General features: G+C 43.6%; 1 protein-coding gene and 1 long non-coding RNA gene across 8 annotated transcripts in view; both read right to left on the bottom strand.

Moving 5' to 3' along the window:
- The window catches only part of LOC113943459, a 1,116-nt gene extending 599 nt beyond the window's left edge, over positions 1 to 517 (bottom strand). The window contains exon 1 of one of the 2 annotated variants that reach the window (XR_003526333.1): positions 41 to 517. This is a non-coding gene — a long non-coding RNA (uncharacterized LOC113943459). Of the gene's footprint in view, positions 1 to 21 lie in introns of both variants that reach the window. The other variant, XR_003526334.1, reaches the window with a different exon arrangement.
- Positions 518 to 830: 313 nt separating this feature from the next.
- TMPRSS2 (transmembrane serine protease 2) lies at positions 831 to 21,599 on the bottom strand. 6 transcript variants are annotated; one of them, XM_027635242.1, is made up of 15 exons: positions 21,491 to 21,599; positions 15,173 to 15,333; positions 13,933 to 14,003; positions 12,885 to 13,083; positions 12,503 to 12,586; positions 10,902 to 11,045; positions 9,453 to 9,582; positions 7,997 to 8,107; positions 7,115 to 7,158; positions 5,844 to 6,018; positions 4,139 to 4,314; positions 3,001 to 3,096; positions 2,191 to 2,333; positions 1,471 to 1,623; positions 831 to 1,278 (listed from the first exon to the last, which is right to left on the bottom strand). In XM_027635242.1, the coding sequence occupies exons 3-15, from the start codon at positions 13,945 to 13,947 to the stop codon at positions 1,267 to 1,269; spliced, it is 1,482 nt and encodes a 493-aa protein (XP_027491043.1). In that variant the 5' UTR covers positions 13,948 to 14,003; positions 15,173 to 15,333; positions 21,491 to 21,599; the 3' UTR covers positions 831 to 1,266. The 6 variants fall into 6 exon arrangements, with proteins under 6 accessions (XP_027491043.1, XP_027491033.1, XP_027491062.1 ...); XM_027635232.1 differs by having other exon boundaries at positions 15,173 to 15,346; XM_027635261.1 differs by lacking the exon at positions 21,491 to 21,599 and adding an exon at positions 21,083 to 21,100.
- Positions 21,600 to 22,154: the final 555 nt, after the last annotated feature.

Genomic DNA, 22,154 nt, shown 5'->3' on the forward strand with positions numbered 1-22,154 from the left:
ACCTGACATCCCTCTCCATACCTGACATCCCTCTCCATACCTGACATCCCTCTCCATACCCTCCAAAGCAAATGATGGCAGGGGTTGCCTTTTTTGGGTTCAGAGCAGCTTTAAGGCAGAACAGCACTTTTAATGGCTGAGGCAGCCAGACTGGTCTCACATCGGACAATCTGACTTGGGTGACTGCTGTGTTGAGATCCTGAGGATTTTTAACTACCTGAATGTACAGTATTCTTTTTTTCCTGTGCCTCTGCTGTAGTGCATGAAAAATTCCCTTCACATATACTCCTCTACTCTGCTCTCCTGAGACCTCACCTGGAGTGCTGCATCCAGCTCTGGGATCCCCAACATGAGCCTATTGGAGTGAGTCCAGAGGAGGCCACAAAGGTGGACCAAGGGCTGGAGTACCTCTGCTGTGAGGACAGGCTGGGGTTGTTCAGCCTGGAGAAGGCTCCAGGGAGACCTCAGAGCCCCTTCCAGCACCTACAGGGGGCTACTAGAGAGCTGGAGAGGGACTTTGAACAAGGGCCTGGAGGGACAGGACAAGGGGTAGTGATGTCAGGCTGAAAGAGGGTAGGTTTAGATTAGACTTTGGGAAGAGAGTCTTCCCTGTGAGGGTGGGGAGGCCCTGGCACATGTTGCCTAGAAAAGCTGTGGCTGCCCCATCCCTGGAAGTGTCCAAGGCCAGGTTGGACAGGGCTTGGAACAACCTGGGCTAGTAGGAGGGGTCCCTGCACATGGCAAGGGGTTGGAACTGGATGAGCTTTAAGGTCCCTTCCTACCCAAACCACTCCATGATTCTACACTAAAAAAAACATTAATTTCTTTTCAAATTGCCAACCAGCAGCTCAGAGATTCAACATTCACATTATTTAACATTTAATTTAAAAGACTACTAAACCAACTGTCTCAGCATCCTGCTATGAAAATCTTAAATTAAATTGTGATTTAAATTGCCATTATAAGCCTGTACCTGATTATCAAGTGAAAGTTACTCAACTAAAGAGAGACATTTTAGCAAGCAGTTGACAGAATGACTTTCTGCCAGGCACCACAAGGAGAAGAAAGGTGCTCATTGTGATAATCCTTCACTGATTACGATCAGTCACTGTAGCCAGCACAGAACCAAGTGTGCAATCCTTCATGACATTTTTAAAAAGAAAATTCAAAGAGAAAAAAAAAAATCAATTGCAAAGTGAATAAATATCCCAGGCACCCATGGCTTCATTTATTCTTGTCCTCAGAAACATCGATCAGACGTCGTTGTCATCTGTTTGCCTGTTTAAAAGACAAAACAAAACAAAATACAAAGGTTCAAGTTCTGTCTTATCAATTACTAGGATGCTTCCCAACAAAACAGCTTAATGAGCAGCCAAGTCCCATTTATTTATTTATTTATTTTTAAAAATAAAATCGTGTTTCAGGATTTGGGACACGTAACATTTTCAAAAAAAACTCCAAATATTTTACCTGCATATTTCTATAAATCCAATCTGTAAACACTGTCATATTCCCGTACACTCCAGGTTTATTGGGAGTAGCACAGCCAGTTCCCCAGCTGGTATCTCCAACCAGCCACCACACAGAGTTTTTGTTAGTCACCAGTGGGCCTCCACTGTCACCCTGCACAGAACACAAGCATTTCATTAGTGACCTGGCCACCAGGAAAGATAAGATCCATTTCACTGCAGGAATACAGGTTGAGTTTGCAAAAAAAAAAAAAAAGCTAACCGCCATTTTAGGCAGTCACTAAAACAAAATGTGATGGCAATTTTGGTATTAAATGATGTCTGCTTGCAACAGGGATGAAAATCATTTGCCCCAGCCCTAAGTAAGACCTGCATTATTGACTGTTCACAAGCATAATGCTGTGATAATTACCATAATAATGCTAATAATGCTGTGATTATGAAGAGCATTTGATCACTTTCAAGTACCAGATAACAAACCATCCTTGAAGCATTAATAAGAACTGCCTCACCCTCTTCGGGTATTTAGACAGAACTCAGCACTGGCAGCCATTCAGAAGATGAAACAAAAGCTTTTAAAGGGATGCACCACAAGGGGAACCTGAAGTCCAACCAAATGTTATGGAAACTTTTAATTTTGAGGGCAGGGCATGGGATTTGTTCGTGTGAAAGACCACAAAAATAATCAGATCATTATTAGATGCTAATTAGGAATAATTACCTGACAGGAATCGACTCCTCCTGCTAGATTTCCAGCACAGATCATTGTAGGCAAAATCATGCCACTATAGATAGAGGGAGAATTACACCTTGAACGTTCTATTAAGGGCACTGCAACATAATTCAAGATGTTTGATGTTTTGCCTGAAATTGAAATAGGCACAAACATATAAAGACAAAATTAGAATAGGCATCACATTAAGTTGCTACTACAAATCCCAACAGCCAGCACAGTCCAAGATGAAATAATCTTACTAGAAGCAGCAGGATGGACTTTTAAAATATAATAAGTCTGAAAGAGGTGATGAGGAGCTCCCCATAGTTTCAGGGTCCAGCACCAGCTGCCAGCAATTCCCATATTCAGGGCTCAGCTTCCTCAACACCCCCCTCCCCACCCAATACCTTCTTTTACTGAAAGAAACCTTTCCTCCCTTTTCCATTCTTACAAATCTACTTGCATCATGCTATTTTAGCCTGAGGTGGAGGAAAGGACAGGCTCCTGCCCTTTCCCACCTCCAGAGGACTGGTTTGGCACACAGCAATCCCTGTTACAGGAGAGGTGGCCCTGCTGTCAGGGGCACAGAATTGTTTCCTGGGTGAATATTTCTGGGCCCCAGTACTGATTTGAGAGCCCTCTGCAGATCACAACTTGCTTTGAGACAGAAGGCCCTGGGTAAACACTGGGGACTGTAAAAGGGGTGAAAAAGTAGTTTATCAACAGATCTAGAGCAAACTGCCCAATCAGCCCATGAAATGGTTATTCATAAGCTGAAGAGGACTATTTATTTAGAAGACCAGAACCACTCTTTACCTCCTTGGTATTCTGCTCCCCACCCTGATATCCAGCACTGCTGATCAGGCTGGAACATCATTCCTGGATTTGGCAGACAAACTGGCCGTACAGTTTCTGCAAAACAAACAGAGTAACATCTGTAATCCCAGATGTGCAGACAGAATTAAAAATAAATGCAAATGAAGTATCTCAGCACCACCACCACTTGCACACCACACATTTTCTCTGCACTTTACCTTCGTTGCAGGTGAGCAACACTGTGCAATGCAGGCAGCAGCAGAAAGTTTACCAGCTGCCCTTTCCCTGAGGACTATCAAATCTTCACCTCAAATCTGCTTCATCTTCACCTCAAACTGAGGAACTAGCAGTTAGTGGTTCTCGCTCAATTCATCAGGCTAACTAGAACAATTAACACCAGCTCTTCTGGTCAGTAGAGGACAAAAAAGAAGAAAAACTTCTGAAACACTGAACAGCTCTGCATTCTCTTTGCAAAACTCTGCTGAAAATAATTTCAGTGCAAGCAGAATTCAGTCCCTATATATATATTCCCGAGAGGTGTGCAGCACAAAAACCTGGTAAACACACACTCTCCCTCCTCTCAATAGCAGAAAATCCTTTCCAGAGTACTTCTAGCAGGTTTAAGCTGATGCACTGATATACAAATAACTTGTACAGGAAAAGCACTGCAAGTTTAATAACCATTTGTTATTTTGTACTCCTTGCTTACAAACAACCTACATCTATGTTTATGAAAGGAACTTCTTATAATGTTTGGTTCTGGGATTGGGTATTTTTGACCATCAAAATGATGACCATCAAATGATGACCATCATTGATAAATTGATTTAGGATGTAGTCAGCTGCTCCACTAAGACACATAGAGCAGTGGCAATACTTAAGCACCATTCTGAGATAAAAGTACATTATTGAGATGAGCCTAAACCTCCTGTACATGTAACAGACTTAAATAAATCCTACTTACAAAATCAGAGGCTGTGCCCTCAGTCTTTTCCTCCACCCTGCCTCTAAGTTGACTGTACCCACATTTATGTTCTTCTCATAAGTACCCACAAGGATTTCTTGATGACACTCAGAAGTTTTAAAAGATGTATTCATTGGCACTGGATTTTTGCCTTAAGAAGAGCAGGATACATACCAGTAAAACTCAGTGGTGACTCCAACTTCATAAGGGCAACATCATTGTCTTTAGAATCTGTGTCGTAATCCGGATGGGAAATAATCAGATGCACTCTGTATCCACTTCTGAAGAGCATCTCATTCTGATTCAGAATCCCAGCATAAACCCTCCAGCTGTGTGGGTCAGAAAATCGTCTGTAGAGAAAGAAAGGTTAGAAGGTTTGCTTCTGTGGTAACAAGACATGGAGTATTGACCCTCAAAACATTGTCTTCAGGAATTGTAGTCAAATGTACAAGAATGCACATGCATTTGGCTACCATTTCTGAAGAATAAGATAAAAAAATTGCAATACATCCAACTTTAGGAAAACTGGACTCTAATTTCATACATATATCCAAAAAATCTTCAAAATGGGTTAAGTATCACTGTCCATCCCCTCATGTCACTCAGCACAGCAATTAAAGTCTGAGACTGCAACACTGAAGTCTATTGATTTCCATGGCTGAGGGATCAAGGAGTTATTTCTGAGGTCTCACATGTCAGTGGTATCACTCACCTGTTCTATCCAAAGAACACAGGGAAGCAGAAGCCAAAATTAGTAAAAACATGATCTAGTGAGGGAATTTCATTATCTTGAAAATGCCAGGGGGTTTTTTTGCTTGGTTTTGGTGGTGGTGTTTTCTTTTAACATTAAGCATGCTTGCTCGATGCAATTTAAGTAACTTCTTGTGCTCCAGCACAGTTTACAAATGCTTAATAGAAAATTTCCCACAAGTGTTAAAACTCCCTCCATGAGAACTGCCAAGGCAGAGGAGTGCCTGCAAGTCATTCCACCTCCAAAAAAAACCAAATCAAGACTGAAAACCAGGTTTGTGCCAGCTAGAGCTTGGTTGCCATTCCCAAAGCTTTTGCATACTACAGAGCTCAAATCATACAACAAAGGAGGGATAAGATCACCACATAAAAATAAACACTTGCATTCCTTCCTCAAGGTTAAGGACAAAGTTATTTTTCCTTGCCTTAGCCTCAAACTGTGATATAGCCAACCAGCATTAAAAATGTTTTGCTTTGTGGGTTTTCCCTCCAACAGAAGCAGCCACCTTTTAAACACAAGGTACCGCAGCACCCTCAACTCTCCTTTATAGGTTAAAAATGTACAAAGCATCAGCTATTTTTCTTGTTGATGGCTACATAAAGTGCTGCTTGGATAGGTATAAATCCACGTTTAATACTGACTTGGACTTTACTACCCTGTGGCACGAAGATATGAGGAAATAAATGGTACAAGTATCTTCAAATTGATCATATCTACAGTAGTGCAATACTCGAGGGTTAGGGAAAATTTGTTTTCCATTTTCTTTGTGTTTTCCCACAGTTCAGTTCGGCATCTTCATGAAAACATTGTACTGTCTGGTGTTAATTTTGGTGCCTTGAATTTACATCTTAAATTGGGTGGGTATCTGCATCCAACACCACCATCCAATTTAATTTCCACCTTTAACACGCAAAATAAGGCTTTCTTCCTGCAGAAAGCAGACAGATGACCAGCAGCCAGAATAAATTTTGCCATAAGACTTCGGGCTCATGCCGCTACACGGACAAAACGCTGCACCTCGCACCTGCACGCGAGTTTTATAAGCAGAAAGTTGGGAGGCTTCGATAAATTTGTGCGTTTCAGCCCGAAGCAAGGGAGATGGGCAGCTGGGAGAGGGGTGGGGCTCACCCTTCCACGCAGTGTGCCGCCGTCACGATCCACTGGCGGGTGATGATGGAGCCCCCGCAGACGTGGGTGCCCTCCACGTGCAGGCTGACCTGCCACGGCCACTGCCCCAGCACGGCCCCGCTGCCGCCCACGATCCTGTTCATGACGCTCACGCTCTTGGTGGACAGGCCGCACTCTGAGGAGTCAATCACACGCACGGGAGTGAGTTAAACAGCGAGCTGGAAGATGGATTCTCCACCTTTGCACTGCCACAGCTCAGGCCCCGGCCCTGACACCAGGATCCCAATTGTCCAAGAGGGCAGAACCCCCATCAAATTGCAAACATTGCTTGGCAGCTGCTGCCCTTGGTTCACCACAAACTATAAACCAGAGGTTCATTACAGCTTTCAAGCATCTCTGGCGAGACACACACCAGACATCAAGCTCTTAGAAAGTGTCCAAAGGAGGGCAACAAAGACAGTGAAGGGCCATGAGAGGAAGCCGTGTGAGGAGCAGCTGAGGGCACTTGGTCTGTTCAGCCTGGAGAAGAGGAGACTGAGGAGAGACCTCATTGCAGTTACAACTTTCTTGGGAGGGGAAGAGGAAGGGCAGGTACTCAGCTCTTCTCTGTGGTGACCAGGGACAGGACCCCAGGGAATGGCCTGGAGTTGTGTCAGAGGAGGTTTAGGTTGGATATTAGGAAAGTGTTCTTAACCCAGAGGGTGGTTGGACACTGAACAGGCTCCCCAGGGCAGTGGTCACAGCACCAAGGCTGACAGAGATCAAGAAGTGTTTGGATGATATTCTGGGGCACATGATGTGACTCTTGGGGATGGTCCTGTGCAGGACTAAGGGTTGGACTTGACGATCCTTTGGGGCCCTTCCCACTCTGGATCTTCTGTGTTTCTGTGCTGTTCCACAAAGCAGTCAACAGCCAGGAGACTCCTCACTCCATCACCACCAAGAAGGCACTGCCTGCTCAATGGCTGAGTGTTGGAGAGCAAAGGTGCCAAAGACATCCCACCATGGCTCCAGGTGAGGGCTACAGAGCTTCAACACAGGCAAGTCATTTAAAGGAACCTGTGGCAGCAAAGACCAAAGCAACTGGGGATACAACATTCTCCTCCTCTCCCACCCTGCCTCTTAAACTGAACCTTTCGAAACTTGGCAACCAGATTTATATCATTTGCCCATCCAAAGACAGCGGGTATTTATGGAGATTCAAAAGGATTTCCCAGCTAGAGCATTTCAAAGCATGAACCAGCAGAAGTGTGAAAACCACAGTGACTTACCTATGCAGCGCAGAGAAACCACATGTCCTGAAGCACAGGAATCACTGCAAGAGAAATAAAAAACCAAAGATGATCTTAGGCACACAGTGAAGGAAATGGTGAGAAAAGTCCACCCTCCAGCTGCTTCCTACCCTTTCCAGCTACATGCCCTGCCTTCAGCCTCATCTTCCTGCTGAGGGTTCCCTCCTTTCTTCACTCTCTCCAGCTACCCTACCAGCAACCATCTGGCCTCCACCATTTCTTGCATTCACCAAAACTGTTATGTGGAAGACTGAAGAAGCCAGTACAAAAGGTTTGTAAGCCTATTGAGGAGCAAGATGAAGAACAGCATGAGAAAAAGCTCAGCTGATTTATGAAGTAGTTGTAGAAGCATCTAAACAAGAGAGCTGCAGAAGTTTGCCAGGCACAGCAGTCTATAGGCTTTGGAATCAGACACTTCAGAGTTGTTTAATGAGAATAAAAATGATACTTTCCACAGTGAAAGATCAATTCCTGCACGCTGTGTGTTCTTGCAACTGAAAAAAAAAGCTGTACCAGCTGCTGTGAATGTGTTACAGCTTGTAGTTATTGTCACTACACAAAAATTCCTGCTGATGGTCAAAGAGCCTTAGATAATTACCTTTGACATGGTAACCTTCTAGAGAGCAAGGAGGGAACAGGATGGGACATCTTTTAAAAGATGAGAGGAAGGATGGAGAAAAGGCAGCTGTGCTTTTAAACAGAAGGGAGAGCAGCTGCTGCAATCAGATTAAAAACAAAGTCTTCCTCTAACAATCCCTCTTGAAAGATGTGCTTGCATTATGCTGCAAGCAGAACCTACACCTCTTACAACAGCTAAACAGACCCCTGGTAAAAGGAAAGAGGTTTATATTAGACAGATACCTGCTGTACAGCTTTTTGTACAAGTCTATATTCCCAGCACTTGTGTTCAGCTTCATGTAGCTTTTAAAGCTGACATCAGGTACCACCCCATGACTGTAGTAATATGTATCCCTGCAAAATAGAAAGCCCATTATAAAACTCAGTAATTTCAGTTTTCCAACAAGGAACAATAAGCTATGCCAAGCTGGAGCTTCTGACATGACAACACTAACAATATTTATTTGTATTTTTAAGTAAACACAGAACCCTGGTGGTGCAGTACAGTGCCAGAGACTCAGATTGTTTAAACATCAAACAGTTACTGGGTTAAAAAAGTATTTTTATCCAATATGCACAGTAGAAATGCTCAGCCTCATGTAACAGGGAAATATGAAGTGAATGTACTTTGCCAGTACATTTACACAGCACAGCAAAGTTCAGGTGCACTAAATTGTGACATCCACGTTTCAGTGGGACAACAAAAAGGGCAGCAAGTGTTGTTCTTCTTCCAGGTCTTCTAGCTGAGGTTCTCTTGCTGCTGGGTTGGAGTTGGAACTACTGGAGCTGGAACTGGAACACACAAGTTCTGCCTGCCTCAAAAATTCACTCCATTGCTCCACACACAACAGAGGACAGCATTTTCCAACTGTATCAAAGAGAGGCAACATAAAATATTTAAACCACAGAAGACTTTAGGCTGTGGCGTTACATGGGGAGAACGTGGGCAGCACTCAGGGCACAAACGTTTACAGTGATCTTATCACAGAATCATAGAAAGGTCTGGGTTGGAAGGAATCTTAAAGATCATCCAGTTCCAACCCCCCTGCCATGGGCAGGGACACCTTCCACTAGACCAGGTTGCTCAGAGCTCCATCCAGCCTGGCCTTGGACACTTCCAGGGGTGGAGCATCCACAGCTTCTCTGGGCAACCTGTGCCAGGGCCTCACCACCCTCACAGGGAAGAATTTTTTCGTAATATCTCATCTAAACCTACACACTCTCAGTTTGAATGCATTCCCCCTTGTCCTGTTGCTACATGGTCTTGTTAAAAAGTCCCTCTCCATGTTTCTTGTAGGCCCCTTCAGGTACTGGAAATCCACAATTAGGTCACCCCTGAGCCTTCTCTTTTTTCCACAGAGCTGGTGTTGTGCCCTCTGAAGATCAAGGCTTTCTGTGTAATACTTGTGTTGACAGATTAAGTCAGACTGGATGTCACTGAGCCATTTCAATGACCTGAGAGAGCTCTGGAAGTTATGTTGTATGGGAATGTAGTGGATACAAGTGACCCCACAGCAAGTGGTCACCCCATGTGGGCCAGACTTGTTGGAGCAACATTCCCTTTTGAGTCTGCAAAAGCCTCCACTAACAGCATCAGACCCATGTGTTTTTTGGCTCAGACATGTGCTTTTAAAAATGGAAGAGACAAATTTTAACCTTTCCATGTATAGGTGCAAAAGCTGGTGAAGGCTGGACTTACACACTGTAGCCCATGTCTTTACATGCAATCTTCCCATAGTCATCATTCCAATCATCTTGACAAACAGGATACCAGGATTTGCTGACAGGTGAATAAACTTCCAGGATGAAATTTGGTCCAAAAAGTCTAACTGCCAGAAAAGGGAGAAAGGGGGGGAAAAAAGAGAAACCAAGAACATCACACACTATAGTACTGCTCTTTCTCTACTTAAAAGTATTGTTACCCATAATATTCACTTCTGTGTATGAATTGATGTTAATTTAATGCTGCCTTCTACTCAAATTCTGAGTAAATATCCAGGAGACCAAAACATGGCAATGACTTAGTTTTTTGTGCGTAAGGCACTTTAAAAGAACTACCAGTTTTAAAATGCAAGTGTACGAGACATTGTTCATCTTCAGCTTTTATGCTCAAAATTCTCTTTCTTATTCTGAGAAATACCACTGAGAAAGATTGCAATAGTCAACCTTTTGTTATCTTTTACCTACACAACAATGTATTTCTTAATATATCACATACTGTGTATAAATAAAATATAATCTATTGTAATATACTTTGTATCCTAATACACCAAATTTCTTCAGAGAAGCACTTGTAGGGCAAGAATGTAACAAGGAGCAATTAGCTCTGGCATTCCATGCCCCATTATGTATTTATTTGCACAAGAATTTAATATAAAATAGCTCAAGGAAAAGAACAGATTGAACAAGCTCCTCCAAGAACCCATTATTCAATCAAATGGAGAGGAACAGCTTTAGAGCATATGCCAGTAAAGGCTAATCCTGCAAGAGGCATGTGCTGAATAAAAGTTCACAGAGAGAGAATAAGAGCACAGCTGGACTTTTCCAGCATGGCGCAGGTGACAGGAACAAGGTACCACACCTTTGGAATCTACAAATCAATGATGTTTCCACCTTCTACCGTCAGCTTTACATTCTCTTGATTCCCTTGGCACCCTTTCTGTTGGAAACAATGATCAGGCCAGGTTTTATAGCACAAAGGAGTTATGAAGTAGTTGAAGAGTTATGGGGAGAACAAGGAATGCAAAATATATGGAAAAAGACAAGCGTGATTGAAGACCCTCAGGTTTATGTTACCACCTGAGGTTTACTGAGAAGTCAACAACCACTGTTCATTCCAGAGACAATGTTACATTCAGTTTTGCACAAGCCCTACTCAAATTAAAAGGTAATATTTAAAAAACTGATTCAAAGTCAGGGCATCTCAAACCCCTGAGTCAGACGTTTTCTTTCAGCTTTTCAATTAGACGAAAACCAAACTGAATATCTAGATACACCCCCTTCAGAGCCCTCAAGCATCCTAAACCATTTTAGAGATATAACTTAGGCTAAAACTGTCCTATTGTAACTTAGGCAAGCTTTGGACAAGGCCATTTGCTCAAAAACTCTTTGCAGGTCTCCTCCCCGAGCCCCCCACGCCGTCACTCACCACAGCGGGTTTCATCCTCCCCGTTGGGGCAGTCACTCACTCCATCACACCACTGAGACGGTGACGTGCACAATCCTGAAGATCCACACTCGATCAGGGAGCCCAGACAATGATTCTCCACTGCAGGGAGAGAGAGAAACAGCCCTAAGGCTGAACATCAGGGAGCCTCAGGTGCCCACTGCCAGCTCTCAAGGACTCCACTTTGATAGGAGCTCTTAAACTCAGAGATGGGAGGAAGCCCAGCCTGACACAACAGGATGTCTTGCTCTGGCCTTTAGATCACTTGTCAGATTAAGTCACTGATGCAGTTGATTGGATTTTGGCCACTGGCCTCCTCTGAATAAGCAAGAGCCATTAAGTTGTCAAAAAAGAGTCAGCTTCACTGACAAAGTGTCACACTTTAGAGAGGAAGAAAGTGAGTGCTCCAATTATATACTTTTCCTGTCATTTAAAAGAAGATTACAGTCACCCTGTATAAATCAAAGTGAGTGAAAAAAACACCCCTAAGAACACAAAGTGTCATCCTAGTAGTTCTAAATGAACTCTCTTAGAATCAGATAATAGTTTGGGTTGGACGGGATCTTTAAAAATCGTCTAGTCCAACCCCAATGCAATGATCAGGGACATCTTCAACTAGATCTCTCTTCCTCTTTTCCTGCACTGCACAGAAAGGAGAGGCTCCTAAAACCATAAAAAAATGGATTTTAATTTCCTTTGAAAAGTGGCTTTCATTGAAAGAGAAATGACGACAGCACGAGGCAAACTTCATTTAAGCTGAAGAGAATTGTTCCAGCTGAAGAGAATTGTTCAGAGCTCAGTCACCCCAGTTGTGGATGACTTCCAAGGTGAATGTATCATCCATTGTATGGCTTAAGGTGGTGAGACGGGCTGGGCTTGTCCAGTGTTTACACACTTTCAAAGCAAAAGCCTCACAGAAACAAAGAAATGGATTTAAATGACCTCTGCTCAGAGAGAGGTCCCATTTGACCAAACCAAAACACACCTTGACCGTTTACACTCTTGCAGTTAAGGTATACAAATTTACTGCAACCTCCTTCCTTCGCTTAAAATTAAGTGAACTTTAAATTCGGGACAGAGTTCAGTTTCTGATGCTCCACAGTGACTTCTCTAAGGAGTCCCCTGCACCAGAGAATGTGCTGGCCACGCACAGTCACGTGCCAGCTCTCCCTCAATTCACAAACCCTTGCCAGAGGTGGAATATTCTTTACTAGCTGTCCTGCATCAGCTCTTGTCAGATAGAGGGAACCTTCCCAGAGGAGCCACCTGAATAAGCCTCTCCTGAACAGTCAAAAAGCTGACATTTCTTAACATCAAAAACATATGTAACTGATGAAGGGGAAGGGAAGAGACAGCAGCATTGTTCATTAAAAAGAGAGAACAAAAAAAAAAACCAACCCACTAACAAAACTGAGCCATTAAAAAGTAACATTAGTTCATCTCTCAGGAGAAAAGGAACAAAGACTTGCCTGTCCTTAATTTGGCATGAAATGGAAGATGAGAATGTATATTTCTAACTTTCAAAGTTTAATGCATTTTTCTTTCAAAACAAAACAAACAAGAAAAAAAAACCAACAACTTACGAAAATACCAGATGAAGAAAGCAGCAATTGCACAACAAATGACTATCAAAACAGATAATATTATTATTATGGTTTTCCTTAAACCTGAAATGAAAGCAAGGAGAAAAAGAGAAATTAGTTCACAAATACAGTAATTTCCACCCATCAGCACCATATTTCCCTGACATTAAAATCAGATCCTTTTTGCCAGACAACTTTTCTCCATTCCACCATCCTTCCCTCAAATCACCCATGTTCCTGTCCAGTTACACCAGCATCCCAGCCAGATATCACTTCTTCATGCACGGGGAGGTGGCTCCTTCAATGCACGAGTTGGAAGGGAAGATCCCTTTTCTTTGTTATCTTGAGCCCCGAAACTGGAAGAAATCCCAGCAAAACTTACTCGATGCACATGATCTCCCGGATGAATGTGCTACTGGCCGGGTGGACTGGTGGGTGTGAACCCTTGGGACATAGCTTGGCACTGAGGGAGCATTTGTGGAGTAGAAGTGTGGATATGGATTAGCACCCACTGCCTGGTGGGCAGGATAGATGTGTTCTGCCTGAAAGCCGTGGTTCTCGTAGTATGGCGGTGGTGGACCCTAAATAGTGATGTTGAGGGGGGTGAGGAAACAGGAGAAAAAAAGAAAAACAAGAGGCAAGACAGCAATTAGGACAAAAGTTTCAAAACCCATCCACAGTCAGAACCCTAACTCAGTAATTCTGCCAATGCACACTCCCCCCACACAGACACACTTACTAGTGACTCCAGTTTACAGGGAGGAAGGGATTTACAGCACATGCCTAACACCTCACACTCTGAATAATAAAAATAACACAGAGCAAGGCTGGAAAATGTAAGATAAGATCAGTTTCCTGATCCAAAGTAACTCAGCCCGAGAAGGATTCTTGAGCCCAGCCCTCCAAGCTGGTGGCACAAACGCTTGCACTGGAACATCTGACAGGGTAGAAATAAACAGCAAGGACAGCTTTAGGCAGCTCTGTCACAGAAAGAAATGCTGACAAGTAACAGCCTTTGTCCAGGTCTAGGATAAATGCTTACTGCCCCATTTTGTCCTGTGACAACACCAGGTATACCTAAGCCATTTCTGAAACACGCTGGCCTACAACAGGTTGTGGGATATTTATCCTGGAAGAGCTGTAGGAACTAGTTAGAAGCCGTTCTAACCTATCCCACCAAAATAAGCTTTAAAAGTACAACTCTCTCCTAAAAGCATCTGAGCACTTCAAATGTTAGCTAATTCAAGCCTCTACACCTGTCTCACAGTATTTCTTTCCCTTTTTGCAGAAAAGAAAACACAGCAAATATTCCATGTTTTAAAAGACTTACTAATCAGTACATTACTCAATAGGCTGTTACTTACAAAGAAATAACACATCATTAAAAAAAAAAATCAGAGATGAATATTGTGAACATTTTGATTACTTACTACAGTAGAGGTCATCTTTCCTTTGTCAACAGTACAGAAACAATTCAAGTGTTTGGAAGTAAAGCATGAACCTATACACAAAACAAAAAAAAAAAAGAAAAAGAAAAAAAAGAAAACAATGACAACCAGAAGCTCTGTCCACCTTTCTTGCCAGTTTTCCCTTTGGAAAAATGCCAAACCTAGAGGGGGGGAAATAAAAAACAACCACAGACAAAAACGGAAGTATTTGAAGAGAGGGTACAAATTAAGGTGCAGCATGAAATCAGATCTCAATAGCCTCTCACTACAACCCTGAGGATTATACAGTGGCAACTATTCATTAACACGAGCGCCACACAAAACTGAGAAGGTTAAGTCAGTGCTCACTCTCGCTGTTAAAGAATATCCTGGCAACAACCCACACGGTGTCAGCACCAAGTTCAGGTCCTCCTGCCTCTCTCAACACTTACTCATGTAACACTTACTCTGAGGTTTATGACACAGAAACAAGAACACGAGCAAGGCATCAGGAAATACAAATTCAACTCATTTGATAACAGCTCGCAGCCCCACAAGCCACATTTTTTTTCACTCTTACGTGTTGCAAAGAGTTTGTTTTCTTGGTTGTGTGTTGTAGCCACAGCACCAGAAATGGTGAGAGAAGCACAGCAGGGAAACAATATCGACATAAAGTTTTGAAAATAGAGTTAAAAAGAAGAGCTATGTCCAATGTTTCAAGCATACAGTGGTTTATTTTAAAGTTAAACATTAACATTAAGTAAAACCACCGATTAGCACAGACACAAGAAACACAAAATGTTTGCTGGTACAGCTCCATGAGCTATCATTTTAATAAATACTGTAATCTACTGAATCTTCTCATGTTACTCCACATGGAAAAAAGCCTAGGAAGTGCCTCAGTCATGCACTGAGAAATACTTTTCCCTAACTTGCCGAGCAGAGCCCTGCACACAGGCACACTGCAGCTGCATTAAGACTCAGCATAATTCAACCCAAAGCATAAAACTAGTTTTTAAAACCTCTACCAAGGTGTCATCTCTCCCAAAACTGAACTGCAAATGTCTTTGAAGCAAGTTTCAACAGCAGCTCGACACCTCGAGCGTGCCAATGCTTTGTGACAGTTTAGGGAAGGCTGAGGCTGATATTTGATTATTAGTGACGGCAAAAAAATGTAAATAATGCACTGTTGAACTTATCTGCATGGCAGAACAGGTAAGAAACGAGTCTTAATTCTACTTACAGTAAGTCCATCTGATTGGTGACTAAGGCTTCAGGACTTCTGCTTCTCTTTATGTCGCATCCATTCTTACCCAGCTCTTCACAGCAGTCAGGGAGTGCAGCTCTGCCCAGACTTAGAGGACAATTAAAAAGCTGGAGGAGGATATTTTCGTTCCTCGTTCTCTGAAAAGGAGAGCTAAAAAAGGATTAGGAGGTTTGGTCATAGCAGACAGAAGTGGTGATTCTGAAGTAAGTCAACAGGTACTATGATTAAAAAAAAAAGCCCCAAATATTTTTTACATTACTATTTGAAAGGCTTTGCAAATTGGCAAGTAAGTGTGTTCCTCACTCTTTTTTGGGGAGCTTTTAGGATTGGTTTGTGGTTTGTTTTTTTTTTAAAGAACTGAGAGGAAAAATATCTCTGTTGCTTAACTATTTTTCAACCATCACTCCCAACTTAGTACTTGTTAGTATATTTCCCATCCAGATTCTGATTAATAACAGCTATCACATCACAAAATACAGGAAAGTCATAGGTACATACAGCTTTCCATGATATTCCATATACACATTTGCCAGTTTTTTAAAACTAGATGAAAATAAACCCGTTAGTTCGCAAATGTTTAAGGCAAAAAATCAATGTACAGCATCCAATAATGATATAATCTAGTTTTGTTAAGCACACATCACTCCTACAACTTCAAAATCATTTACAAATACATCAAGGGAACTGCAGCAACTTGTCAGATAAGGCAGGTGGGTCATGGAGGAACAAACTGACCTGTCAAACACTCCCCATCCCAACAACTACAGAGCTAGAAGAGACTAGTCTGTCTTATCTCAGTCCAATACTTTGGCCTTTAACTCACCTCACACATCAGATAAATTTAACTAGACCCCATGTAAAAGCATCATAAACCCACTCTGATGCAGAAGAGTTTAGTGGGAATGCACAACTATCCACTGCCAGTCATTCTTCCTGATGACTGCTGAGCTGTAACAGGACTTTCCTGGGTACATCTGAAGAAACAAACTTCAAGAGATGCCAGGCAAGGAAACAGGGATGGAGTTCCCCCACAAAAGAGGCTTCAAGGTGTAAGGGACAGGGCCCAGGGTGCCAAAAGACTGCAGGGGGGCTTGCTAACACCTTCTAGCTTTGGTAAAAATAAACCCAAATAATGAAGGGGACCTCTCAGTCATATGCTGTCGAGTCCTTGAATTTCAAAAACTTCAGTTTACTCCAGTATGGGTGGAGCAGAACCAGCACTTGGACCTCCAGTAACACAGAATGTCCAGAACTGAGTGTGTTTTTCTTTGGTAACTCTGAAAGTACAGAAATAAAGCTACTGTTTCTAATGACAGGAGATAAGGAGAGTGAAAAGCCATCACTGACACAGTATCCTGATGAATACAGGAAAATGTACTGCCTCACAGCTGGCAGCTACTGCTTGAAGTATCTGAGCTTCTTCTCACATATGCCTTAGGAGTATTAATATCAACGTGATTCCATGGGTCATTAAGATTAAAAAAACACATCATTATTTCCAGTAAAAGTTGTCAAAATGAAAAAAAAAAAATTAACAAAACGGCAATGCAAAATTTTAAAATATTAGATTAATTCAAAACAAATTCAACCCAACAGGTTTTGGTTTTGTTTTAGTTTTTCAATGGATTTCTGCAGATCAGATCTTTAGGTAAAAGCTGCAGTAGAGTTGTACTTCATTTGATAACATACTGCATTTGATAACATACTACTTAATCTAATACAGACTTTCTAGACAATTAGTCCTCCAAAGGGTTTTCCTCCTCCCTACCCCAGTGACAGCCACTCTGTCCCCCGGATGGGAAAAGCACTGAGCACAGAGTTGTGCTGCTCAGCTCTAAGGGGTCACCACCACATCCTCCTGAGCCCCTCACCTGGTGACTTTTGGGCAAAGGAAAGGCTCCACTTTTGCCACCATCATGTCATGGCTCCTTCATCCAGCCTGTGTCCTTCACTAGCCAGGAGCCAGCATCCCAAAGAGACAATAGAAAGAACGAAAGGCAGTGAAACCCTAAAGGTTTAACCACAGTTTTGTTAATCAAACCTGACCTGCTGGCTTCTCCATGCAAGAAATAATAAGGTACTTCCTTAGTGCAAACCATGTCATGGCTGTTAATTGCTTCCCACAAGCTTCTATGTGGAGATCACCATAGGCTGTTTCCAAGCCTAAGTCAGTAGGATGGAATAAGTACCTCCAGATATCCTAATTCAACACTGTGAATTCAACTTGGCCAAAGAAGCCAGAGTTACGTTGGCAACAGTTTACTTCCTGCATTTACATAATGCTTCAATACATATTTTGTGCTATTTCCTGAGACAGAAACAACGTTAGTTGTTTGCTAAGCTCTATGATAGTTGTCAACAGTTGAAAAAAAAACAACCAAGAACAAAGAAAACCAAACCAGTTCTCCATAGGTGGACCTACGTAAAAGCAGCCACATGCAAACAAGAAAGATGGGAGAGAACAGAACAGTCAAAAGCCAAATGAATGAAGTCAAGCCCATCTTCTAAAAGGAGGAATCATAAAAGCATCCAAACACTCTACATGAACCTGAAACAGTGTGTCACATCCAAAAAATTGCCACTATCCAGATGAACAAACTGGCAAAAGTCATTAAGATAGCAAAGGAGTAATCTCAGTGCAAAGCTCAACCCTAAAAAAGGGCAAGCCGACAAATTATGGTGTTGATGATGCTGGAAAGGAAATATGCTTCCTTTGTTTTTTTTTATTCCCAACCATTTTATGATCACTGAGAAGTTTCAGTAGCATAACCACAAACACAATATAACCATGATACGACAGTGGGGAGGAAATATTAGAGGGGCAATAAAAAAAAAATAAAGAGGGAAAACCAGGAAGGAGGTGATTCCAGATTGATTTTCATTATCTTTTCAGAGAGCAATTTCACAGAACAGGATAATTCTTGCCTTTGCTACCAGGACAAGAGGAAAGAAACACGGTCGAGATTTCTATTGAATAATCAGTACTAAAAGTCATCACGACTTGCAAATGAAGTATAGAAAGGTTAAAATAAATCCAGCTATAAATTAAAAAGGAGAGGAACTAAGTAAGATTTTCACCTCATTTCATTAATAAGATTTCCTTGACACTTCAGGAAGTAGCACTAAATATTCTTATTGTGATGATTAAAAAAAAGTGATCATAATTTACTCCACAGAGTAAAATTTATCCCCTGGAAGGGGTCAAAGACAAATTGACTGAATGTCTCAAAGTCATCAAAATCAGGTTCTTCCCAATGTCCTGGCCCTTCAGGAACCTTCTCCATAGAGGTGATCTCTACTCAGCGTGCCTGTGGGGTAACATCACACATCTTCCTGAGAACTACAGGAGACTATGTAAATATTTACATGAAAGGTTGCCACAAACAAAATCTCAGCATTCTCACAGTTCCTAAGAAATAGGTTTGAAGCTATTCTAGATTAGCCCCCAAAATATCATTATACTGTAGAGTGTACTTATCAACAGGAGTCAAAAAACAGTGCCTCTTGATAAGCACTATCAGCAGCAGCTCAGTGAAGCCCACAACAGTATTCCCGAGGCCAGGAAACCAGGATTAATTCTACTTCCACATGGACAAAAGAAGGCATTAAAAATCTCTGAGTGTAGCAGTCTCTTTAAGCAGTTATAGGCTGCCATATTTGTGCTACAAGTAATCATCTATTTGTCTTCTCTGAAAACAGATACTGCCATGAACCTCAGCCTACCACAAGTACATCACATTAGGAACACTGGGGTGGGGAAGGAGGCTGAAATGCTGTTGCCTGGCTGAGTGGATGATGAGTGCCAGAAGACCCTACAAAAACAACCATTTCTGAAACAGAAAGGACCAAGAGCCCAAAAGAACCAGCCGTCCTGCCACGGTAGGAGATGGACCTATTGGTCAGGCAACAACTGCAAACCACAGCACCCACCACCAGACCACAGGAGGAGCTGGAGAATGCACCAACAGCCAGCCTGGCATTTGGATTCTTACTTCCCCTACACTGCATCCCCAGTTCTGCCTCTGCCCTTCTTCCATGGCAGAAGCAAATAATTTTCTGGCAGAAGCATATTTGCTTGTTATCTTCATATTTGATTATTATCTTCTGGCAGTAAAATTCAAGTGTCTGTCTATGTTACTGAAAGTTGCTGGCAAGGAAATGAACCTCTCAAGAATACCTGTTTACCATATTGGAGTTGCAAATGTATATTGTATGAATATGATAGCACTAGTTACCCACTCTGCAGAAAAAAAGCCCCCAGCAATGTTCACAAATTAGACTTATTTAGGCATCTGGTCCAGGTCAGCTATTTTCAATCTGTGAACTACAAATCCTGAGAAGCTGCAAACCATTTCTAATGGGTCTATGGCAGAGAAGAATGAAAAGCAAATCTGCTGGCAGGAGGTTTAAATTCACTCCATGGGGAGGCTCATGTTGCCAGAAACAGGTTTCGGGATCCAGGCATCCAAGATGTGGGGGAAGTACTGCTGCAGTAGTATAGACACTGCTGAGCTACCATCATGGCACTGGAAATACTCATGTGGACCAACCCTGCACTGATACAGGAGGAAAAGGCTGTATCTTCAGGACTGACAACTCCAAGAGAAATATTTTGACCAGCACCCTGGAATCAGGAAAGGGTTCTTCACCCAGAGGGTGGTCGGGCACTGGAACAGGCCCCCCAGGGCAGTGGTCACAGCACCAAGCCTGTCTGAGTTCAAGAAGTGTTTGGACAACACTCTCAGGCACATGGTGTGAGTTGGGGATGGTCCTGTGCAGGGCCAGGAGTTGGACTTGATGATCCTGATGGGTCCCATCCAACTCAGCAGATTCTACAATTCTATGAATAATGTGTCACTTTGCTTTTCCATCAACATCCAGGAACATAGTTTCAACTTATTTCCATTTTCAGGCTAGGCTGCCATGATGGATTTGCTCTAGGTTGACTGGGACTATGAACCAGTATAATTTTTAACACTTTAAGAATGAAAGGAAAAAGGAAAAAAGACATGTTAAGTCCTACTTTGGCATCAAATTTTATCTTAGTCTTTTGGCTTTACATTTATGTTGATCCTTGTAGGTAACACTCACAACTGCAATCACTTCCCAGTTCATTAATTTGTGCCACACACAATGTCCATCTCTTTCCCACACCTAACACTATAAAAATCCAAAATACTGTGAAAATCTTTCCCCACCTAATACTGGAAATCATCCAAGCTGTTTCCCTTGGCTCTTTCTAAAGCACTAAAGGCATTAGTGTCACTTTACTCAGGGCAAACAAGGATACTTAGGACAAAGGCTCGACGTGAGAACTGGCCCTTTAAATTCACTGACACCCACCCAACCCACCCAGGGACTTGAGGTTGAAATTCGAGGGCCAAGTAAACTCGGAACATAAAGACACCTGAGAGGAGGTGTGGAGTGGGGGTTGATTTCAGCTTGCAAAGATTTGGCCCAGAAGTTTCGGTGATAGGACTCCTGAAAAAAGTCACTCTTCCAAAATCTAAAGCACTTAAAGGGATTAGTGTAATTTAGGGCAAACAGGGAAACTTAGGACAAAGGCTCAACGAGAGAATGATCTTCCAAAATCACTTGATGAATTATGACAACTTTAACTAGAAATTAGAGTTTTTTGGGGAAAAAAATGAACCAGTGGTGGCATTAATACAAGCTGAAGAGGCCCCAGAACTAAGCGTTGTTCTGGTTTACTCTCCCTGCGAGCAGCTGCTCGCTCGGTGACCTTGAGAAAGTTGCCTCATCTCCTGCCCTTCATCACCACGGCAAGACATGGACAAGCTCCACTTGGAAAGGTGCGCGGAGCTCTCCGCACCTTCCCCCCCCCGTCCCTGCTCGGTATCCTCTGAACTCACATCGCCCACCCACCTTCTCTGGGCGAGTTCAGCTCCCGGCTCCCCTTACAAACCCGGCTTCCCACAGGGAAGCGCAACTTTATCGCGCTGCATCTCCCAGTGGAGAGAGCGTCTACGGAGAGGGGGAGGCAGGGGGAAGCGGGGGGAAACACCGTTTAGAGGGGCGAACTACGTCCCCGCTCGCTTTTTTGTCACCCGGCGCCTCCCACCCCCACGGGACGGGGCTTTCCGCCGCCGGGGTCCCTCCGCATCCCCGCAAAGCCGAAACGCCTTCATTAAAAGCCAAAAGAACAGCAGGCGCCACTCGGAGCGGTCGGGATGGCGATTCCTCCCCCCTTTCCCTTCCCTCGGGAGCCGCCCGGGGTGGCTCCGCTCGGCTCTCGGGAACGAGCCCCGTGCGAGGCGAAGGGGCCGCGCTTACCTGGGGCTGCTCCCGGCGGAGCTGGACGGGACGGGCTGGAACACGGGAGGACGGAGCCGGGAGCAGCCGCTGCGGCCGGGGAGGAGTCAGGGAGCGGGGAAGGGGCAGGGGCAGGTGCCGGCAGGTGGATGCGCCGCCCGGCCCCTTCCTCCCGCGGCGGGCGGGGAGGAGGCGCTGCCCGCTGCCCTTCGCCCGCCTCCATCACCCCGGGACCCCGCGGGGGGCGCAGCCCAACCACCTCTTCCCGGCCTCCGACCCCTGGGGCTCCCCTTTTCCTCCTCCTCCCACGGTGGAAAACAAACAAGCCGGATGGAAGCCAAGGGACACCTCGAGGAGGAGGAGGAGGAGGAGGAGGAGGCGGTGGCGGTGCCCCCTCCCCTGTGAGACCCCGATGCTCTCTCGGGTTTGGTTTTTGGCGCTCCAGCCCAAGGGATCCGCGGGTTCGTTTGGGGGCTTTTTTGGAGCTCGCCCATCGGTGCCTGCTGGGCTCCGTTTCAGTTAAATCACAACTCTTCCCTAAACAGGGCAAGTCAGCGCCTGATAAAGATTGCTCGTAAAATACCGGCCCTGGGAAATGACTTCTGTTTTCTTCGGCTTTTTTAGGGCCATTTAATAACGGGGCACTCCGGAAAATTACCGTGGTCTCTCAATGGTCGCGTTACTT

The sequence above is a fragment of the Corapipo altera genome, unplaced genomic scaffold (genome assembly GCF_003945725.1).
Source record: "Corapipo altera isolate COAL_440 unplaced genomic scaffold, ASM394572v1 0, whole genome shotgun sequence".
NCBI lineage: Eukaryota > Metazoa > Chordata > Aves > Passeriformes > Pipridae > Corapipo > Corapipo altera.

Coding starts and splice junctions, on each gene's coding strand:
- TMPRSS2 (XM_027635212.1), bottom strand. CDS start 14,600: ATGTCGATATTGTTTCCCTGCTGTGCTTCTCTCACCATTTCTGGTGCT. Junction 14,004..14,509: donor AAACAAACTCTTTGCAACAC/GTAAGAGTGAAA, acceptor TTTTGTGTATAG/GTTCATGCTTTACTTCCAAA. Junction 6,019..7,114: donor GGTTTCTCTGCGCTGCATAG/GTAAGTCACTGT, acceptor TTGACTCCTCAG/AGTGCGGCCTGTCCACCAAG.